The sequence below is a fragment of the Lissotriton helveticus genome, chromosome 1_1 (genome assembly GCF_964261635.1).
Source record: "Lissotriton helveticus chromosome 1_1, aLisHel1.1, whole genome shotgun sequence".
Classification (NCBI taxonomy): Eukaryota; Metazoa; Chordata; class Amphibia; order Caudata; family Salamandridae; genus Lissotriton; species Lissotriton helveticus.
In genome coordinates this window covers 1,254,805,872-1,254,828,842 of record NC_136057.1, presented here as the reverse complement: position 1 = coordinate 1,254,828,842, position 22,971 = coordinate 1,254,805,872, and the positions used below count along the sequence as shown (strand labels likewise).

The 22,971-nt window shown below is 46.0% G+C and overlaps 1 protein-coding gene across 2 annotated transcripts in view; it reads right to left on the bottom strand.

Annotated features, from left to right (window-relative positions):
- LRRK2 (leucine rich repeat kinase 2) overlaps positions 1 to 22,971 on the bottom strand; it is a 2,266,429-nt gene that overhangs the window by 1,365,362 nt on the left and 878,096 nt on the right. For both annotated transcript variants that reach the window (XM_078680082.1, XM_078680090.1), the window contains 2 exons: positions 19,684 to 19,889; positions 8,140 to 8,390 (listed from right to left, as the gene is read on the bottom strand). In XM_078680082.1, the coding sequence (XP_078536208.1) occupies positions 8,140 to 8,390; positions 19,684 to 19,889 (457 nt within the window). The remainder of the gene's footprint in view (positions 1 to 8,139; positions 8,391 to 19,683; positions 19,890 to 22,971) is intronic.

The following is a 22,971-nucleotide window of genomic DNA, read 5'->3' as shown; positions in this document are numbered from 1 at the left end:
CAGCCCAATAGGGGTCTTAGATAAAATAAGAGTGTCGTCAGCGAACATCAGGATAGGAACCCTGGTGTCCGCTAACGATGGGGCATCAACGCTCGCCTCCAACATTCTCTCAACAATCCCGTTGATAAATAACGAGAACAATAGGGGGGCCATGGAGCAGCCCTGCCGGACGCCCCTTTCCACTGGGAAGTCCATAGTTGTTTCCCCACTTCCACCCCACTGGACTCTTGCAAAGTTGGACTCGTGCAGTCGCATGATTAATGTAAGCAGATCTGCAGGAATCCCCATCTTTTGCAGAACCGACCATAGCTTGCACCGGGGGACTAGGTCGAATGCCGCCTCGTTTGAATGCCGCCCGTAGGTCGACAAACGCGACGTACAGGCAGCCCCTTCCCAGTACAACAGTCTTCCACCGCAGTATGGTGAACTGAAAGACCTGGTCAATGGTACTGGTTGCTCGCCTAAATCCAGCTTGATATGGAGAAAGGGCGTTGTTGTTATCAACCCAGTCCATAAGCTGATTTGTTATCATCCTCCCAACTACTTTCTGCATAGTAGCTATTAAGCTTATAGGCCTATAATTAGCAGGCAGGGAACGGTCGCCCTTCTTGTGAATAGGGATAATAGTTGCACCTTTCCAGAGGTCTGGGACCACTTCCCCCTTTGCCAGGGCATTTGCTACGAGGAAGGTGTACCTCGCCCATCTTGTCTCATCATATTTAAAAATGTCAGAGGGAATCCCATCTGGGCCTGGGGCCCTCCCACACTTCACAGTCTTGATGGCAATTTCCGCCTCTCTAAGAGAAAACAGATTGTCAGTTGCGTAAACAGGTGTTATACTGCTCGCCACCGTAGGATGATTAACATTGGCATACTGTGGTCTAAAGTAATCGACCCAAGCATCTTCTGCCACGTTATTATCAGGCTTTCCGGGACCAGCGCCTCTACCCCACTTAATGATTTCCCAGAACCTTTTAGAGTCTTTATTGCCCGAGGCCTCTTTCAGTTCTGCCCAATGGTCTTCATCCCATTTCTTTTTCGCTAAATGGATGGCCCTCCTGTACAGTTTCCTTTGCTCTATTACTGCTTCACGGTCCCTACTCCTTATGGCTTGTCCCAATTCAAGTCGTGCCAATCTACACTGACTATCAAACCACCTTCCCACCTCTTTTACTTTCTTCACTTTCCTGTTTTTGGTGAAGAAGCACGGTCTAAGGAGGGAGAACAACTCGTTATGGATTTCCGTGATACCGCTATCTCCTGGTACCACTGGGGCCGTTGCTTCCATTGCAGAAATTGCACTATCGACCACATTGTTAATAAAGATCATAGTAACCTCATTTGCCATTATTTTATGACTTGTGAAGTTTTTTGTTGTGATTTTAATTAACTAAACAATAAATAATTCTGCATACTTGTAAGTGTTTTCGAGTCCATGTATGACTAAACAGGGGACTCACTATAGGCACTTGAACTTATCTTCTCTACGGAGGTCGTTTTTTTTTAGGGTGACCTGGTAAGTGATAAGAAGTGTGCATCTTTTTCAGAGCAATTAAAAAAAAATAGAAGCGGGCCTCTTCAACTGATTGCCTTCAGGTGCTCATCAGAAGCCCACTCTATTGCAGAAAAGGTAGCTGTCACTACCTTGGAATCATACAGTCAGATGGGGTTGAGCATTCATTATTAAAGAACGATCAGCAGTGTGCCACCAACATTGGTCATCGAATTCCTGGGTGTACATGGAGGCAGGGCTGGAGCTCCAAGGTTGCATCCATGCCTGAAAGAAGCTTTTTTGTTTTCCTTAGGTTTGGTATACTCCACTACATCAAATCTACTACATCGGAAGTCCGTCCCACATAGTAACAATATAGTGCTCCACAGTATAATTGCACTTGCCATCGAGATGACAAGTCTTGAGCTTCGATCATCTGATCTTGGTTTTATTGTCATCTTAGGCAAACCAACAGGATTGCAGACATGGTAGTGGGTAACGCCCTGAAATTGGGCAGATGGGATGGGTTAATTCAGAAGCAGAGGAGGAGTGATGAAAACCTTTGTTATAGAAAACATACAACACCTGCATACACCTAGACACACACTTTTGACTTTGCTCATCTAAAGGCAGCAAGTTTTCCTTCTATGAACATTTTATACAATCTAAAATTACTTTCATTCCAGAAACATGCTGTTAGAACTGGGGGTCTCTAGTTGACAGAGGTAGGTACCTTTTGCAGATCTTGCCAAACCTGTCAAGCCAGTGGCAAGACTGGGATGAAGTTGAAGGCACCCCTCCAACCCTTCCCAGTGGTGAGCACCCCTTTCGAGCGGGTGGGCATAGACATTGTAGGGCCCCTCGACCCCAAGACAGCCTTAGGCAACAGGTTCATCCTGGTCTTGGTGGACCATACCACCCGGTACCCGGAAGCAGTCCCTCTCAGGACAATCACAGCACCCGTGGTGGGCCGTGCATTGATGGGGATCTTTTCCCGTGTGGGGTTCCCCAGAGAGGTGGTATCCGACCGGGGGACCAACTTCATCTCTAGGTACATGAAGTCTCTGTGGGAGGAATGTGGAGTAACTTATAAGTTCACCACTCCTTACCACCCTCAAGGAAATGGGTTGGTTGAAAGGTTCAACCGGACCCTAAAAGGTATGATTATGGGCCTAGTGGAGCCCATGAGACGGAAGTAGGACGTCTTGTTACCATGCCTGTTGTTTGCCTGCAGGGAGGTGCCTCAGAAGTCCTTAGGGTTCAGTCCCTTTGAACTCCTGTATGGCAACCCTGTTAGAGGACCTCTCTCACTGGTGAAGGAGGGTTGGGAAAAGTCCCGTGGGAAAACCCCCCAGGTTGTGTTCAGCTATGTGCTGGCCATCCGCAACCAGACACAACGCTTCAGGAAGCTCGCTCAGGCAAACCTGGAAGCAAGCCAGGAAGAAATTAAAAGATGGTACGACCAGAATACCACTCTGGTCGAATTTCAACCTGGGCAGAAAGTGTGGGTGATGGCGCCCGTGGAGCCCTGCGCGCTCCAAGACAAGTGGACTGGGCCATATGAGGTGGTGGAAAGGAAAAGTGAAGTAACCTACCTGGTTAACCTGAGGACTCCCAGGCAAACCCTGAGAGTCTTGCATGTGAACCGCCTCAAACCACACTTTGAGAGGTCTGAAGTGACAATGCTCATGGCTAGAGATGCAGGAAGGGAAGAGGATAGTGATCCTCTCCCTGACCTCCTGGCAGTTAAGGAGCAAGATGGGTCAGTGGATGGTGTGGTCCTCTCGCCCGCCCTGGCACAGAACACGCCAATGCTGATGGTCTGTCCAGGTTTTTCCGCCTTAGTGAAGAGAACTCCCAAGAGGGTGGTAGTTCTCCCCACTTTCAGCTGGAGGGGACACGTGTTAGACCTGGCATCTTTGGCGTGGTTTCCCCCTATCTTTTTGCCTCTACGTCCTGTATTTTTGATGCTGTGCTGGATTTCGTTTTTGCTGGTTTAGATGCTTTGGACACTCTGCCACTGCTGATCAGTGCCAGAGTGTAAGTGCTCCCTATGTAAATTGTTATTCTGATTGGATATACATGTTTGACCCCAGAGCAGCAGAGTGACTGTCGCCAAGTGTTGGGTCAGTTCTCCTCCCTGTTCTCCCTGACCCCAGGAGTCACCAACTGGTGCGTCCATGATGTGGACACTGGAGACAGTCTGCCTGTGAAACAAAAATTTTACAGGGTAGCTGACAAGGTCAGGGCCAGCATCAAGGAAGAGGTTTCCAAGATGTTGGCGCTAGGGATGATTGAGCCCTCCAGCAGCCCCTGGGCTAGCCCAGTGGTCTTGGTACCAAAAGCTGCTGCGCCAGGTGCCACTCCAGAACTCAGGTTTAGCGTGGACTACCGTGGGCTCAATGCGGTCATGAAGACTGACGCACACCCCATACCCAGAGCTGATGAGCTCGTGGATCGGTTGGGAGCTGCCCAGTACCTCAGTACATTTGATTTGACTTCTGGGTACTGGCAGATTGCCTTAACTGAGGGGGCCAAAGAGAGGTCAGCATTTTCAACGCCAGAGGGGCACTTCCAGTTCCGAGTCATACCCTTTGGGTTGAAGAATGCCCCTGCCACATTCCAGAGACTGGTTAACCAGGTACTGACCGGGCTGGAGGAATTCAGCGCCGCATACCTGGATGACATTGCTGTGTTCAGCTCCACGTGGGAGGAACACTTGCAACACCTCTGTGAAGTGTTGAAGGCTCTGCAAAGGGCAGGCCTCACTATCAAGGCCAGCAAGTGCCAGATAGGGCATGGACCTGTGGTGTATTTAGGACACCAAGTAGAGAGCGGCCAGGTGGCGCCCCTACAGGCAAAGATTGATACCATTCTGGCTTGGGAACCCCCCTAGACCCAGACAGAGGTGAGAGCCTTTTTAGGTCTCACCAGGTATTACAGACGGTTTGCCAAGGGATATGGCACCATCGTTGCCCCCTTGACAGAGCTAACTTCTAAAAAGCAGCCCAAGAAAATGAACTGGACCGAAGCCTGCCAGACTGCTTTTGACACCCTGAAGACTGCCATGTGCACAGCACCTGTGCTCAAGGCACCTGATTTCTCCAGTGAGTTCATAGTGCAGACAGACACTTCAGAGCATGGTGTGGGAGCAGTACTCTCACAAATCACTGAGGAGGGAGGAGACCAGCCGGTCGCTTTCATTAGTAGGAGACTACTCCCCAGGGAACAGAGGTGGAGTGCGATTGAGAGAGAAGCATTTGCTGTGGTCTGGGCTCTGAAGAAGCTGAGGCCCTACCTGTTTGGGACTCACTTCCGTGTTCAGACCGACCACAGGCCCCTCAGATGGTTAATGCAAATGAGGGATGAGAACCCAAAACTGTTGAGGTGGTCCATATCCCTACAGGGAATGGACTTCACGGTGGAACACCGCCCTGGCACAGAACACGCCAATGCTGATGGTCTGTCCAGGTTTTTCCGCCTTAGTGAAGAGAACTCCCAAGAGGGTGGGTAGTTCTCCCCACTTTCAGCTGGAGGGGACACGTGTTAGACCTGGCATCTTTGGCGTGGTTTCCCCCTATCTTTTTGCCTCTACCTCCTGTATTTTTGATGCTGTGCTGGATTTCGTTTTTGCTGGTATAGATGCTTTGGACACTCTGCCACTGCTGATCAGTGCCAGAGTGTAAATGCTCCCTATGTAAATTGTTATTCTGATTGGATATACATGTTTGGCTTATTTGTATCACCATGAAATCCCTAGTAAAGTGCACTGGGTGTGCCAGGGCTGGTGATGACAAATGCTACTAGTGGGCCTGCAGCACTGATTGTGCCACCCACAGGAGTAGCTCTAAAATGGTGTCTCAGGCCTGCCACTGCAGTGCCTGTGTGCAGTTTAGAAACTGCCATGTCCTCCTGGTCAGTGTCCCCACTGACCAGGCCTAACCCATCCCTTTTCATGCACCTTAGTCACCCCTATGGTTAAGCGAGCAGGACAGTGATTATTTTACGCTGTCATTACACTATTTTTAATCTGACGTCCAGGCAGGCACTAATAAAGGTCTTTGTTTGCCTCGACAGCCATTTTAGCCACTGCACTATACTTATGTATTTTTTGTTTGCACTGCACCTATCAGTACCATTTCTATATTAACTTTTGCGGTGTCCAGACCGTGACTCAGTCATACATCGCCAATTTACATCTGGGCATCTGTAGACTGACCATGGCCTGAGTGTCCTACATGATGAGGCCCCGCCTTGTTTGGTTGGTCTGATAGGACTTTAATCAGCAAATGTTGATGGTCAAATCAGTTTTTGATTTATCTGGTTGTTGTATTGTTTCTTCTGTGCATTCCTTCCTCCAGCACTATTTCTGAGCACCTCGGCGTTATCCGACTGACAGGTATTTTTGTTCTTGTGGCTGTTGTACTGGGGGTAACTACCTGTGAGGTCGTTAAACTTTCCCTCGGACCCTCCTATACTTTCTTGTTGTATTGTACCCCTATGGAAGGCCCAAGGTACCCCCCTGGGCAGGGTGCAGTGTATGTGAAAGGTAGAGCATGTACTAGTGCAGGTGACATGCTCTGATAGTGAATGGCAGCCATTTTCGTTTTCACTATTGTAAGGCTATCTTGCTCCATAGATTAACACGGGGGATGCTGGCTGCAGGGGCTTCCAGCATTTCTTCCCCTAGAAACAAGATAGGACATAAGTATCTAGTATCCCTGAACTCAGAATTTAATAAAACATCTTTTAGGAAAGGTTGTTTTTAAATCCTGTGTTTGAGAACAGCACTTTTAGAAAGTTGCTGTTCTCTTGTCTGACCTTTCTGTGTGCCTTGGCCTGTTTGTGGATTGACTGTCTGGTTTGAGAGTGACAGGGGCTGGGGATTCCCCAGGAGGCTGGCTGAGTCAGCCCTAGGCTGAATGACTGCATTTGCAATTGGAGTGGTGGGAGGAGTTAGCACCTGGGCCTGAATAGGGCTGTGCCTGCCTTCCACAATGCTGGCTCCACCTCCTGCTGGGCGGCTGACGACCCTGCCCCTCACTCTGAAAGGAAAGGAGAAGCCAAGTAAACAAAGTGCTCAAGCAACCCCCAGAACTGGTTCAGACCAAGCTCAGGGTCCACTTGCACAAAGAGAACAAAGACTTTTAAGGGTATAAGTACAGGACCCCTGACAACAGAAAATTAGATCATCCTGGAATCAAGAAGGAACCTCTGCCAAGGAGAAAGCTGACTCTGAAGAAGGAAGACTGTCCTGCTGTTGCTCTGCTGGACTGACCTGCTGTTGCTTTGCTGCCAAGGAGAGGGGAAGGACTTTGCTAGTGTGCTGTGTCCCCTGTCTTGAAGGAATCTCCAAGGGCCTGAGAAGAGCTGGCTCCCTGTTCTGAAGTCCCAGGAACAAAAGGACTTCACCCCAGCTTCCCTGAACTCTGCTGAGAGAGTTCTGTCCTTCCTAGAATGCTTGATCCAGTTGTGGGGCCTCTGGAAGTTGTACCTGTGCTGGAAAGCTCGAAACTAAGCTTGAGAGACTTTTGCAATTGAAAAGTGTAGCATCGCTCGCTTGCGGAGCGCATCCCAGACAGTGCGAGAAGATTCCCGCCGCTACGAAGGTCGAGATCGTCGCAGCATCTGTTGCCGCTGCCAGAGCCGTCGCATCCTTCGTTTGCGGGATGCACCAGACCGGTGCGGGAAAGTCTAACATCGCTGCGAGTATCGTCGCAGAGCCTGTCGCCGCTGGGTGAGATCGCCGCACCGCTTGTTTGCGGACCGCATCCCGTCGCTGCGAGCATCGTCGCAGAGCCATCGCATTGAGGAGCTGCGAGAGAGAGGATCACCGCTGGATCGCGCATCGTCGCCCCGGAGATTGTCACAGCCCCTACGAGATCGTCGCATCGTGCCTTTGCGAGAACAAACTTCCTACGGAACCTACTCACTGGAATCCATACAAGTGGCCTTCCTACCCATACAGACCGGATTAGTCGCAACACGCCCGCTGCTGCAGCGGGGTTGCTGCATCGCCTCCCCAGGGTCTCAGGAGCAACGCATCGCTTGTTTTCCACCGCACCAGCTTCTGCTTTTGGAACTTTGTCGCAACTAAAAGGTACTGTGAGTAAACGTGACGCAACTGTGAACTTTTCACGCATCTGTGGATTATTCTATCGCAACCTAAAGAACTTTAACGCAACCTTAAGAACTCTTTTGAAACCATATTCTTGAACTGTGTATGTTGGATTTTTGTCATTTTGGTCTTGTATAGTTTAGATTAAATACCTTTATTTTTCTAAACTGTTGTGGAGTCAGTTTGTGGTGTTTTCACTGTGTTACTGCGAGTGGTGGTACAAATACTTTACACATGGCCTCTGGTTAGCCTAGACTGCTCGTGCCAAGCTACCTAGAGGGTGAGCAGGGGTTATCTCAGAGGGTTTCCTCCTTGCCCTGACTAGAAGCAAGGGTCCCTATTTGGACTGTGGTACCTACCTCTGCCAACTAGAGACGCCCAGTTCTAACACATGCTGAGCACCCAAATAATTCACTATTTGACAAGTTTTCACCCCTAATTCACCCACTATTAGAGCTATACTGATACACAGGCAATAATATTGGTACACTTTGATCCCGTTTACTTTTCTTTCAACAGTTGCTCTTACCCTTCCAAAATAAGCTCCTGAAGCTTTTCCAAAACATCCCCAATACATTCAGGAATACTGGTCAAGTTGTTGTAAGAGAGGTCAAGGTGTTTAAGAGCTGGGCATCTCATGCTTGGAGATATTTGTAAAAAAGGACCAATATCATTTCGAGAAATGTCGAGGTATTTTATATGAGTCATCTCCAAAATGTTGATGGGAAACAATGTAAACCTGTTACTGTGCAGGTCCAGATGCACCAAGCATTTTAAAGTCTAAAAAGAAAGAAAATATCAGTTAGTGCCATGACAGAAGAACATCTTTGAAGGAATTACTCAAATCAGAATTTAAAACACAAAAATGCAAATCTTTTGCTAATTAATTCTGCAATTTAAGTTTCATTTCCATTTACTGACAACTAAAAGATTATTAAGTGCAACTCTCTGAAGACTTCTCCTACTGTTTATAGACAGCAATATGGTTCATGCCTAATCTGGAATGCTGCCCATTAATATCGGAAAGGAAAATGCTACTTATCCAGTAAGCATCTTTTCTACCATGTAGAGCTCTAGATTCACATACTTTGCATACTCCTGCCATCTAGTGTTGGATCCGGATGTTTGCAAGTTGTGTTTCTTTAAAGAAGTATTTCCTGACACGAGGTAGGTGACTCCTGCTTTCGGTGATAGTGCACATTGGCATCTACTCCATTGTTAGATTGTTTTCCCGCAGAGGGTGAGAATGGAGTTAGTAAGAGTAGAATAGAGATGTCCATGCTATATATCCAAGTAAGATAATGCTGCAACAGGTACAGATACCCGGGTAGGTCGGTGGGCTGGTAAGTAGCATTTTCCGTTCAAGGTATGTGAGCTGTAGATCACATGCTTTGCATAGACTATACAGCAGTAATCTCCCAAATCAGTGGCTAACCTGGAGCTTTTGCAGTTGTTTGAAAAAGTGTACGAAGAACTTCCTGTATATTACCTTGTTGTCTGGCTAACATGTTTACACAATAGCGTTTTGTAAATGTGTGTGGTGTAGACCATGTAGCAGCTTTACAGATGTCAGCTATAGGGATGTTTCCAAAAAAAGCCATAGAAGCCCTTAGTTTGCGGGTGGAATGTGCTCAAGGGGGAACTGGTAAAGTCCTCTTTGCTTGTACATTTAACTAGCAACCGTGCAATACCTGATTTTGAAATGAGATTGCCTTTGTGTGGTAAAGCAAAAGCAACTAAAAGTCGTTTAGTGTTACAAAAAGATTTAGTTCTTTCTATGTAATATAAAAGTGCGCGTTTAACATCTAAAGTGTGTAAAGCAGTTCTGCCACCGAATCTGGTTGAGGAAAGAACACAGGTAACTCAACAGATTGGTTGATATGAAAGGCAGATACCACTTTGGGTAGGAATTTGAGGTTAGTGCGAAGAACCACTTTGTTTTGGTGGATTTGAAAAAATGGTTCTTCTATAATTAATGCCTGAACTCACCCTTGCTCCTCAGTGAAGTAATAGCAATAAGGAAATCCACTGGCTCAAAGGGTGGACCCATTAGTCTGGTAAGGACAATATTAAGGTTCCATGCTGGAGCAGGAAAAGTCTTGGTGGAATAACTCTTTTGAGTCCCCCCATGAAAACTTTGATAACAGGTACTCTGAAAAAAGATAGATTCTCCGCACTGATTTTAATAAAAATTGTTTATTCCCTTCACTTTTTTGTGTATCCCCTTCACCTTTGAGCGACTAAGGCTTACCTTCTTTGCACTGTACTAGGGACTTTACTTTCTGTCTCTTTAGCAGATTAGGAGCTAATTTATTTCGGGGCTTCGGAGGGGCCGATTACTCACAGCGGCCATCTTGGTGAGGAGCAGGTTGAGGCTCTAGTAATTGGGGAGGAAGCGCGGGACCCGCCGCGCTAAAGTGCATAAATTGAGTGGGTGAGTTCGGTCTGGTAAGACCTAGGGACACGTTAATTGCTCCTGAGGTGGAAGCCAGATTCTTTTGTTACGAATTTTAAAGCCTTTTATTTTCTCCGCACTGATTTTAATAAAAATTGTTTATTCCCTTCACTCTTTTGTATATCCCTTTCACCTTTGAGCGACTAAGGCTAACCTTCTTTGCACTGTACTAGGGACTTTACTTTATGTCTCTTTAGCCGATAAGGAGCTAATTTATTTCGGGGCTTCGGAGGGGCCGATTACTCACAGCGGCCATCTTGGGGAGGAGCAGGTTGCTGCTCTAGTGTTTGGGGAGGAAGTGCTGGACCCGCCGCGCTAAAGCGCATGAATTAAGACAGTCTCCCCTATGTGCAGCGTACGCGGTAGCGGACGCGCCAAAGGAGCGCCTAAGGAAAGCCCGTCTGTGCCCGTCCGTGCCAGGACGGGCTACGACGCCGCCAGGGACTTGTAGAATGAGCTCTCCTGTACAGGAGAAAGTATATTATAGTGGGGATCAGCTGCGGTCATTGAGAAGCTCCCCGACCGTTGTCTGTCCTACCCCTACTCCTTCAGATGAGTTTTGGATCCTTTGTCCTCAATGTAACCATAGTGGGATTGCCGTTTGCAAAACTCAATCTTATTCACTGGCATTACTAAATTGCCGGTCCCTCCCGAAGCACATGGTGGAAATCCGCTTGCTTCTAGAGGAGCGAGAGCCGGATGTCCTCTTTCTTACTGAGACGTGGTTACCGAGGCATCTGATCCTGATATAGTGCGGGCTCTCCCATCTAGCTATCTAATTTGTAGGCATGACCGTCACACGGGCCGAGGAGGAGGGGTAGCTATAATTTATAAGAACCTATTTGTCTGCCGAACCTCCGAGAGCCCTCTCTCGGAATGTGAAAGTTTAGGGTTCTTCATATCTTTCTCCCCTACTTCCACATTGTCGGGTATTCTTGTCTACAGGCCACCGGGAGCACACAACAGCTTCTGTCACAATCTCCATGACAAGATTACTCTTTTTCTCATTAGCAGTACATCCAATTTCTCCATCCTGGGTGATCTTAATATACATTTGGATAACCCAGATGCTCCTTCCTCACAAGATCTGCTGGACACCCTAGGGGTAGTTCAACTGAAACAAATTGTGTCTGGATCCACGCACCGTGCAGGGCATTTGATTGACCATTTCTTTACTAATCTGGGAAATATTAGTTGGGACGAGTCAGTGTTTGTTCCTTGGTCCGATCATGCATTGCTATCATTCACCTGGCACCCACCCGACCAAAATCATACAGCCAATTCATCCGAAAAGTTTAACCGGATATGGTCGAAACTTTCCCTGGACGAATGGGTTGCCGCCCTGAAGAAGTCCCCCCCAGTTTACCATGAGAATCCGGTTACCGCTAACGCGGCCTTTAATAAGTGGTTAGAGACAACCTTAGACTCCATTCTGCCCAAAAAAGAAGTGTGCCATCGGACGGGCCCAAACAAAAGGCCCTGGTATTCTGTTGAACTAAAGAGTCTCAAGCAATGCCGTAAACGTGCCGAAAGAAAATGGAGGAAAGATTTTTCAGCCGTTAGTAAACATGAATACAGATTAGTGCTTAGAACTTATAAGAACCAATTAAAAATTGCACAATCTGTGTACTTTCAGGACCAAATCTCAGCTGCAGCTAACATTCCCAGGGAAATTTTTAAAATATTTCAATCCCTGATCACCCCCCCTCGTTCCATTAGTGCAGCCCCTGACCGCCAGAAACGATGCGACGACCTAGCCTCCTTCTTTGCCTCTAAGGTGACCAACATCTACTCGAGCATCCTCCCAGGCGCTCAGGCCCTTTGTCCAACTGAGAGTAATGACATTGTTTCCTCGGCAGTTGTCCCAGACTCCTTGGGAGTCCTTGACTCCTTCCCGATGCTTGATCTTGTCACGGTGGAAAGACTCCTTGGCAACCTTAAGTCCGGCTCCCCTTTGGATGCTGCCCCTCCATCGGTTCTCAAACAGGTATCGGCGACTGTTTGTCCTGCTATAAAACATGTTATTAACTCCTCCTTGGCTACAGGGGTGGTGCCCCCTTCTTGGAAGCTAGCCAGAGTTAAGGCGCTTCTAAAAAAAAACTAGTTTGGATCCCGAAGACCTATGCAGCTATAGGCCCATTTCGCTGTTGCCTGGGCTCAGCAAAATTGCAGAAAAACATGTTAACCAGGTCCTATCCTCATTTGTAGAGACTACGGGAACTCTCCACCCTACCCAAACGGGATTTAGAGCCAAACAGGGGACGAAAACTGCATTGGTGGCGGTGGTTGAGGGGACTAGGAATATCGTGGATGCCGGAGGCTGCGCTGCGGTGGTCCTGTTGGACCTCAGCGCAGCCTTCGATACAGTTAACCACCCCCTTCTGATCCACCGTTTGCGTCAGATGGGAGTTTTAGGGATGGCCCTTAAATGGCTTCAATCCTTTCTGTCGGAGAGATTCTTCTCTGTTTTTTTGAGGATGAAGTGTCGTCCGAACAACTCCCTCTGCATCACGGCGTTCCCCAGGGATCCTCTTTAAGTCCTACCATGTTCAACATCTACATGAGACCACTTTCTGAGGTGGTTCTTCCCTGGGGAATTCAGCTTGTCACCTACACCGATGATACGCAGCTGGTGGTCTCCCTGGTTAGGGATGAAGCCAGAGACCAGGGGCTTAACAATCTGAACCCATGTCTCACCAAGGTCCTAGAATGGATGAACGCGTCATTCCTCAAGCTTAATGGCTCCAAAACTGAAATCATGCTTTTGGGCTATAAGGCCCCATTAACCTTGATCCTTGGTGGCCAAACTGCCTGCCCCCCCCCCCTACCCCTAAGAATCAAATTAAGAGCTTGGGGTTTTGGCCTGATTCCACCTTGGGATTCCAGGTTCAGGCCAGAAAGGTTGCTGCGACCTGTTACGGTCTGCTTAGGGTCCTCAGGAAGGTCCTGATGCTTCTTCCCTTCGAGGCCAGATGCTTGCTAGTCCAGTCGTTGATACTTTCTCGTCTGGACTATGCAAATGCTGTCTATCTCGGGGCCCCGCAGGATCTATTCAGACACTGCAATCTGTTCAGAACTGTGCAGCCCGGCTACTTCTGAATGTACCTAGATGCAGCTCGGCGAAGGCCGCGCTTCGGTCTCTTCATTGGCTGCCGATACAGGAGAGGATCTGGTTTAAAACTATGTGTATGGCTCATAAATCCATTTCCAATAGCGGCCCGTCCATTCTTCGCCCTTTGTTCCGCCGACATCAACCTCTCAAATCTTTGAGATCCATCCATCGTAATCTATTGGTAGTTCCGAGGGTCAAGCGGTCACGTATGGGTGGCCGCCAGCTCTCCCTTCAAGCAGCCAAATTCTGGAATCAACTCCCCGATAACATCAGGCTTGAAGCTAATCATCTCGCCTTTAGGAAGCTATTGAAGACATTCCTGTTTCACTGAATGTCTTTGTTCCGTACTTAGGTCACACAGCGCTGGGATGCCTCCGGGTAGCCATGCGCTATAGAAGATCGTATTCATTCATCGTATTCATTCATGCTGTGTATTTGGAATGTATCTATTGCAGCGAGATGTAAACGTATGGATGTGTATGCTAAACATGTCTGCTGCAGATGAAGTAAATAACAAATAATGTTTTGAACGGAAGCATCTAAGGGGTTGATATGGTTGTTGTTACAATATATAACAAACTGCTTCCATTTTGCTGTATAGCAAGCTCCTGTAGTAGGTCTTCTGGCCTCTTTAATGATATTCGTACTGGTGGAAGATTCAGATAACCAAACTCTATGATTTCAGGTGCCAGATCGCAAGGTTGAGATGTTTGGGATCTGGATGTTTTATCTCTTCATGATTCTGAGTAAGGAGACTGGATGTGAGAAGTAGTGTTTGATGAGGAACTACTGAGCGTTCCAAGAGGGTAGTGAACCAGGGTTGATGGGCCCATGTGGGAGCTATTAGGATTAGCCTAAAGGATGTTTGCCTGAGTTTCCGAACCACTAGCGGATTGAGTGGGAGAGGCAGAAAAGTGTAGGCAAATATCCCTGACCAGGTCATCCATAGTGCATTGCCTATAGATAATGGGTGTGGATACCTGGAGGTGCACCTTTGGCATTTTGCGTTTCGGTGTGTGGCGAATAGATCTATGTTTGGGAAGCCCCAGATTTGATAGAACAGGAGGAGAACTTGAGGGTGAAGTTCCCCCTTGTGCATGTGTTGTCTCTGCCTGCTGAGCAGATCTGTGATCTGATTGTTTACTCCTGGGAGGTGTTCCGCTAGGAGATACATTTTGTGATGTAAGGCCCACCTCCAAATGGCTTGCGCAAGGCGTGACAGTTGGAGAGAGTGTGCCCATCCCTGTTTCTGTATGTAACATGGCTGTCATGTTTGTCGGTGCGTATCAGGACAGCTTTGCCTATAAGGCGAGTCTGGAAAGATTTGAGGGATAGAAATACTGATAGCAGCTCTAAATGATTTATGTGTAGCTGCTTTTGACTCCACAGGCCTTGAATTGCGTACGTTTGGATATGAGCTCCCCAACCAGTGAGCGATGCGTCTGCTGTTAGCACTGTCTGTGGAACAGAGTCGATGAAGGAGAGTCCTCTAGATAGGTTTTGTGGATTCCACCACCGCAGAGAGCGATGAGTGCGGCGGTCCAACACTAGATCTGACAATTGCCCCTGAGATTAATTCCACTGACATGCCAAACATTCCTGAAGTGGACGTATTTGAAGTCTTGCATGGGGAACTATAATGATGCAAGACGCCATCATTCTTAGTAGCTGCATAAATACTCAAACTGGTAATGAGTGATTGGGCTGAAACTGGGAAATTAGAGCCTGAATATTACAGATTCTGACAGGATTGGGACAGGCTAGAGCTTTCTGTGTATCGAGAGAAGCTCCCAAGTAAGTCCCAAGATTGTGCAGTAATTGTACTGGTCTTTGAGTGTGCTGTAGATACTTTGTGAGAGAACTGGCTTTGATGAGCCAGTGATCCAAGTATGGGAAGACGTGAATATGTTATCTTCACAGGTGAGCAGCGACTACTGACAGGCATTTGGTGAATACACTGGGAGCAGTGGTGACTCTGAATGGAAGCACTTTGAACTGGTAATGTTGTCCCACTACCACAAATCTGAGATATGTTCGGTAATGGAATATGGAAGTATGCGTCCTTTATGTCTAAAGTAGACAGAAAGTCGCCTTGTTGAAGAAGCGGGAGCACTTGTTGTAGTGTCACTATGTGAAAATGATCTGATTGAATATAAAGATTTAGGTCTCTGAGGTCTAGTATAGGTCTGAGAGAGCCGTCTTTTTTGGGTATGAGAAAGTATAGGGAGTATACACCAGACCCTTGATATTGTAATGGTACAGGCTCTATGGCTCCTTTTTTCAGTAGAGAGTGAACCTCTTGTTTGAGAAGGTGCAGATGCTCTGGTGACATTTTGTGTGATCATGGAGGAATGTTTGGGGGATTGTCGGTAAGCTCCAGGCAATAAACAAATTGGATAATTTCTAGGACCCATTTGTCTAAAGTTATTGTATTCCAGACATGAAGAAATTGAGTGATACGTCCCCCGATAGGTGTGGAATGATCGGGGGTAAGTGGAGGCGAGTCACTGTTGGTTTGCTGCAGGGGAAGTATGGCGTGTTACCTTTACCGCTTCCCTTGCCATTATTGTCTCGAAGTACTCCTCTACAGAACATCTTTAGGAGGGTGATTGATTGGTGCCTCTATACAAATAGGAGGTGATGTCTGTGGATATAACCTGAGCAGCAAAAGGAGCCCCTTTTGAATGGGGACAGCAAGGCTCCCATTGATTTTGCGACATCTGCGTCTTCCTTCATTTTCTCTAAAGAAGTGTCTACCACGGGTCAAAGTAGGTATTCCTTATCAAAGGGTAGGCTTAAAATAGAGGCCTGTACTTTGGCTTTGAACCCTGAAATTCTGAGCCAGGGGTGCTGTCTTAAAAGAACACTGGTATTAACAGCGAGGGCAGCAGTGTCAGATGTCTTTTGCCAGAGGCGTCTATAAGTTTGGATTCCTTATCAGGAGGAGGGGCATCTCCTGTTTGTGAGTTTGCCCTTTTACAATTGTTATAAACCACATGGGAGTCTAAGGTAACTTGACCCTTGATGTAGACGTGGTCTGTAAGTGCAGGTTTATATTTCTTATCTACCCTTGGTGTTAGAATTCTGACATGCACCGGGTCCTTAAAAATGTGGTCTGCGTGTTTAAGCATGCCTTTAAGCAAGGTCAGTGTATGAGTTGCTCTTTGAGAAGAACTTAAAGTTTCAAAGAGAAAATCCTCTTCAGGAGCCTCTTTGTGAAGCTGAACTCCGTGATATTGAGAGGCCCTATTTATTAATTCTAAGTACCCTACATTGTCGTTAGGTGAAGAGGGTTTTGAAGGGTATATATCTGGGTCATTATCAGTGTTAGGATCTGTATTGTAATCAGTTCATGGATCAGGACAATTGTCATCTGGTGCATCCCCCTCCCCATCATCCTGGTGGTCAGGTGACTGTGGTTGTGGTGAATTTGTAGGTGTAATTGGCAAATTTGGGTCAAGTGGGGAAGGAGGTGTAAGAGGAGGAGGAGAAGGATTAGTCCCGACATTTTTCTTTTTCTGGGGAATGTGGTAAGCTTCTTCAGTTTCTGGCTTGCATTTAACTGGCAGGTTTGCATGAGTGTGTCCAGTTTTAGGATTAATAACAAGTTCTTTCTGTCAAGGGTCCGTGTTGGAAGGAGGGTTGCCGAAACGAGGCTCCTTGGTTGGCGGAGAAGCTGTTTTTTCCTTCAGTGCCAGAATTTTCGGTCCTGAAATCTTCAATGCCGAGATGTTCGGATCCGAAGATTTAAGTTTGGATTTGGTTTGGATTTCGACTGCAAAGGTTTCTGTTCAGTGCCCAAATGGGGCGGCTGACTCGATCCCGAGCCGGAAGGCTTTGGTGTGTGTTTCTGTGCCGAGCCGAAGGCGGGGCGTTGGAAAAGTGTTCTTGGTGCCGACCTTGGCCCGAAAGCTTAGGAGGGACCAGAGCCTTTTTCTTGGACATAATTTGGGGCAGGAGAGTATTAGTACTCACGGTATGCTGACTCAGCGGAACATCTTCTTCCATGTCGGAATCGGCTTTGGATACAGAGATGTGTTCTCTCTCTTACTCAGATCCTCATGCGTCGAAGACCTCGCGGTCGGAATCTTCTCTGAAGAGATCTGGAGCGGAGTCGCTATATTTCTGGTGCATTTCGTGATGCAGAGTCAGACGATTCCAAAGCAATAAGCTGTTGGAGGAGGGGTGGAGAAAAATACTAGTGTCCGTGTCTTCATACTTCAGAATCCAAACAGTAATGTTTGGCAAAAGTATGCAGAGAAACCATGAAACGGCTCTGCATATGTCTGCTTCATTTACCCCTCTTGCCAATTCAGGTGTATAAGATTTAGCTCTGGTGGAATGAGCTCTTATACCTTTAGGTGGGTATTTTTTGCTGAGGCAAATCAGATTTTGATACACAAAATAATCCATCTGGAAATTGTGCATTTTTGTATCGCTTTAACTTTTTGGGATCCTGTATAACCAATAAAAGGTTGGTCAGCTGATCTAAGTTAATTAGTACAGTTGATGTAATAATTCACAGGCCTTCTATGGTCTAATCTGTGTAGCCTTTCTTGGTTTTCAGAAAAATGTGGAAGAGGATAAAAGGTCATGTGATGGATTGCCCTGGATGAAATGAGAACACCACTTTAAGCAGGACAGTACCAACTTGCCATGGAACAAGCACGTAAAGGGGAGATGAATAGAAAGGAGCTGAAACTCGCTCACAAGTCCAGCTGAAGTGATGGCTACTAAGAAAACAGTTTTAATGGTTGGTAGTCTAGGTTGGCAATCATGTAAATGTCCATAAGGAGTTTCTGTAAGAAACATTAGAACTAGATTCAGATCCCAAATATGGCATGGTGAAAGGTATCGGTGGATACATGTTGGTCAAATCTTTTAGGAATCTGGAAATTACAACAGACTTGAACAGGGAAAGCTGGTCAGGTATACAACGGAATGCTCATAAGGCTGAAAGATAACCCTTTGGTGTACCTACTGCACAGGCTTATTGCATTGAGAGCAGTGCAAATTGTCGTACACTGGAGAGGGATGCTTTCGGAGGATCTATCCCTGAACTAGCACACCAGAAAACAAATTTGTTCAACCTCCCCGAGTATATAGATTTTGTAGATGGGCGACATGCAGAAAGTATCACATCCACAACTTCAGGTGTAAATTGAAAGTTGCTCAGATTACTCCAGTCAATGGGGGTGCAGAACATGTACCCCTGACTGAGACAGCAGATTATCTCGGATTGGTAAATGTAGAGGGGCTGTTACAGCGAGGTGCCATTGAACTATGTACCCCACATGTCTCTGCCAATCTCACTCCATTAGAATGACTGGAGTCTGATCTTGGTGAATCTTCCTTGGAACTCAAGGAATTAACGATATGGGAAGAAATTCATGGTGAAGTTCAAATTTCCAAAACCTCTAAAACAAACCCCTCAATGCTCCCTGCAACAGATACTGGAGGGCGCAGAATTTGGGCAATAAGCGTTGTTCTGAGGAGTTGTGAATAGGACCATCTGAGGTGTGCTCCAAAAGGATAAGAATTCTTGGACTACACCTGGGTGATGATGCCACTTGTGGCCGGCTAGATGATGTTCACTGAGGCTGCTAGCTCAGATATTCAAGATGCTTGCCAAATCATTGCTTGCTAGTCACAGACTGAGTGTGGAAGAGGGTAGGCTCGAAGTCTCTTGGTATCCAGTACCGCCCCAATGAACAATAGGCCTTGGGAGGGCTCAGGGTAAGATTTGGGGCATCTGATCGAAAATCCTAGCTCATACAGGAATAAAGTAGTCAATAAGAGATAGCGCAACACCAACTCAAGTGAACTGGCTTTGTTCCCCATCAAATGCCATTTGGCAATTCATTTAATTATTTTGAACATTTTGAGGAAATACCTGAGCCAGGCATGTCTGACTGTGAGCTACAATTGCTGGAGTGGTGCACAAGGTTTTGGGGGAGGAGGACAAAGACCAGCCCACGCATGAGTTTTGAACTCTATTAATTGTTCCTCTATGGTTTGACTTTCTAGCCCCCCTACTTTTACTACAATATCCAGTAAATTGCTACATTTCTGTAAACCTTTTTCTAATAAACACAAATGGCTAAGATTAACATTATGTTTAGTAGCAGAATACCCCCGTAGTGTCACCAGAGCGTGAAGAATATTGGATAAACACTAACAACTTTTATTATCGGGTTTACAGCATGTCCATCCTGGTAAAGCTCTCAGCCCGGCTAACTCATTTTAGCAAATATGCTATTTCAAAAAGCACCTATTGACCATCCCCATGGTTCCCAATATTATATAAGAACATAAAAATGATATATGCATTAAATACGAGCAAAATAATATCCACACCTGAAATAAATCTTTGTGATAAAGTAATATATAATGTCTACTAGAGAACTCAAGTTGATGAGTAGTATAATGGATATAATTTTGTCGAAGGCACATTGTTCTATCACAACTTTCAAACTGTTAACATATAAAGAAGACATATACTTTACGTCGCATAGTTTCTTTGGAAAGCTTTCAAGCGAATTTTGATGCAACTCCAGTTTCTCAAGATGTTCCAAATGTTCCAAGAGAGAGCCTTTTTGATCTACCAAACTGAATATCTCCAGTTCATTTTCTGAAAGGTCGAGTGCTTTAATGGACTCCCTTTCCATGGCCAAGGAAGACGAGCTGTCGGAGTGTTTTAAACTTTGCCTGTCTGAGAAAATAAATGGGAAAAGTTATTTCTTTCATTAAAGGTGTTCATTTTTTTAATATTTTAAAGCTTGTGCAGATTCTAGATCTCTATACTGCTGCTTGCTTTGACTCCAAAAATGGATAAGATAATTAATATGTATGGTGACTCTCTTAGTCTTAGGATACATGCAAGCTATCCATTATCAACGAAGGGTAGCTCTCACATAGTAGGCGGCACCAGAAACTAATAATACAGCTGTTTAGCCTAACAGTCACAGAAATTTGCCACATCAATGGCGAAGCTACGTTCTACTCTCCATCACCGATTCAGTGTCTGAAACGGGGCCAATAAATGTAAAACTAACAGATGGCAAAGGGCTGCAGGGCGTATGGTGATATTGGCACAAAGTGAATGAAATAAGCGAGTCCTACCTCCATGGAAAAATTCTCTTCAACCCTCTATCTATCACTTTACAGACCCATCCATACTTTCATCCAACTAGTCTTGCATTTATCCAGCCATCCTTTCACTCTTGTAGCCATCCACCAATCCATTCCTTCACATTTTCACCTATAAATTCTGCCTATCCATCTTTTCACACATCTATACATCCATGCATTCACCCTCCCCTATATTCATACATTGTTTCCTCCATCCTTTCACCCATCCAGATATTCAACCCTTCAACCTTTCACCCTCCCTCTCCTCCATCTATTGATTGATCTATCCCCTCACTCTTCCATCCATTCATCCAACAATCTATTCATAATTTCTCCCTCCCTTCCACCATTTACTGTATCTACCTTTTCTGCCTTGCAACTGTAGTGTTGTGTAAATAAAGAATTATGGAACTCTTTTTGTTGTTAATGGACTCCATAGACCTGTAACGTAAGCACTGGAGGGTAATGAAATGCATGCAGGTTTTAAGCGTTAAGTTCTTGCTTACACACTGCAGAATAAAGACACGTATCACTACTCTCCGTGTGTGGGATAGTCACTGGCGAGTGCCCAGGCTGGGTAGGACGGTATAACTGGCGACGAGGAGGGGATAAGTAGCCCTTAAATCAACAGCGCTCTCCCAGTACAGACTGAAGGCAGCATTGACAGCTCTGCCAAGGCAAACAGTCTATTCAGGGCCTCCAGACCAAATTGTGCATCACTTCAGAAAATAGCTGTAACAGTTATTGTTGCAGAATGCATGTCATCCATGTAACATAGCAATAAATACTGGGAGAAAGCCAGAGAAAATAACATTGCTATAATGATGTGTGCTCCGTTAAATGCCTTTAACCTTTTCGCCGCGGCGGACAATCCGCCGGGGTGCGGCCGAATGTGATGCATGCACATTTCAGACGGCCCCCGGCCGTCCGACACACATGCCCACCGTGACGTCGGACACCCGGGGTCTGTCCGACACATTAAAAAGGTTAAATGCCCAGGGATCATCAGTGAGTGATGAAGATGTTATGTTTCTGGAGGAAAACAATGGTTCAAGGTCCATCTGAACCAGCATTTTCGCCACTCAAAGTCAGGATTAGCTGATGTGCAGAGCACAAAGCCCTGTTTCTAGCCTTACAGGAATGTAACATGCTCTGGGCATCAGAGTTAAGCAATAATGCCTTCGCCACCAAAACATGTGAATGCAGAAAGAAAACCAATCGAAAACCCTCTTCATTCAGTTGGAAATCTGGAGGTTAAAGTGAAGATAGTACATACAAACAACTTGCCCCAGGTGAACCCAGTTGTATGGTTCTGATATGTTTCAATCTAAATAAATGTTTAATGAGTTAGAAGGCAGCCAGCAACATGCTTCAAAGGATGCCAGTGCTGCCAAACAGGTCCATTTTATCTATGCAACACCCCGAGAGTCTGCTGATCTTGAGACTGATGCATTACTGTGATCTGCAGAATTGCACGTAGCATATATACAAGTGTAAGCATGTGCTGATGTCACTTGATTGATTATTGTGTGTGCTGTGGGATAATTAATAGGCTTCACCGGGCCTTGCAAACTGTTTTAACTTGAGCTTGAGATGATGTGTGAATGAAGTAACGATTTGCACTTTTGCTATTCGCTACATAATTATCCTTAGTGGAGTAGCTACAGTCCTCACACATAAACACGGAGTTTGTGGGTGCACAGTATGCTACGTAGCTGATGTAAACTGAACTGTAAAGAGAATATGATTGGATGTAAAGGAGCCACTGGGAATCAAACGTACAGCTGAAAAAGCATTTTTGAGTAGAAATCAGGTTAATTCTGTAATTAACATCCAATTCTGTGGTTAGCATCCCCATCAGATACTTTTAACAGTATGAGAGGTTTGTAGACAGACACACATTTGAAGTGCAGAACTTGATTTGTAAACAGCTGGATATATCAATTAGTTTACCACACGGTGGTGCTGTGTGCTAATTTTTAAGTACAATTCACTAGTAGTGCATTTACCTATTCAAAATACTTTTAAAATGATCAACCTAGGGCTTTCATGCTATGTCTAAAGTTTAAGGTGACATTTGGGTGGTCCAGCTGCAGTGGGGTCGTGCATAATTCCTTGTGCGTAATTACTTATTTTGAATAAATTAAAAGCACTGGCTAGCTAGCTGGCAATGGCTCCCGCTCCTGGGCCTTTACAGCCACAGTCCAGCACTATAAGGCCCAAGGAAAGCTGTCAGTTAGTGACAGGTTAGTAACATTGTTTGAAGCTTTCCAGCTGGCCTGCAGAATAGGGACAATCATTGTGTCTAGATGAAAGGGCATATATAGGAAAGACACACGTTGTTTTTTAATTGCCCTCACTCACTAGCAGTGGCATGCTTTATCATAGGGCTACTACAACACCCCTGCACAGACCAAGGCCTGGGATGGAGCAAAGGGGTATGGGGAGACAATACATACACAGATACAGGATCTACTGAGAAGAACAAAGCGATAAAGGTGAGATAAAAACTACCTCTGGGACAACCTAAACTATTTTTATTATTGGACCTCCAGGATAGGGTTGAAAATGTACAGATGGAGATGAACTGGGGGCAAGAAGTGTCCCTTCATCCTTCATCCTTCATCCCTCCTTCCTGCTTCTTACTAAAACAGGAACAGAAA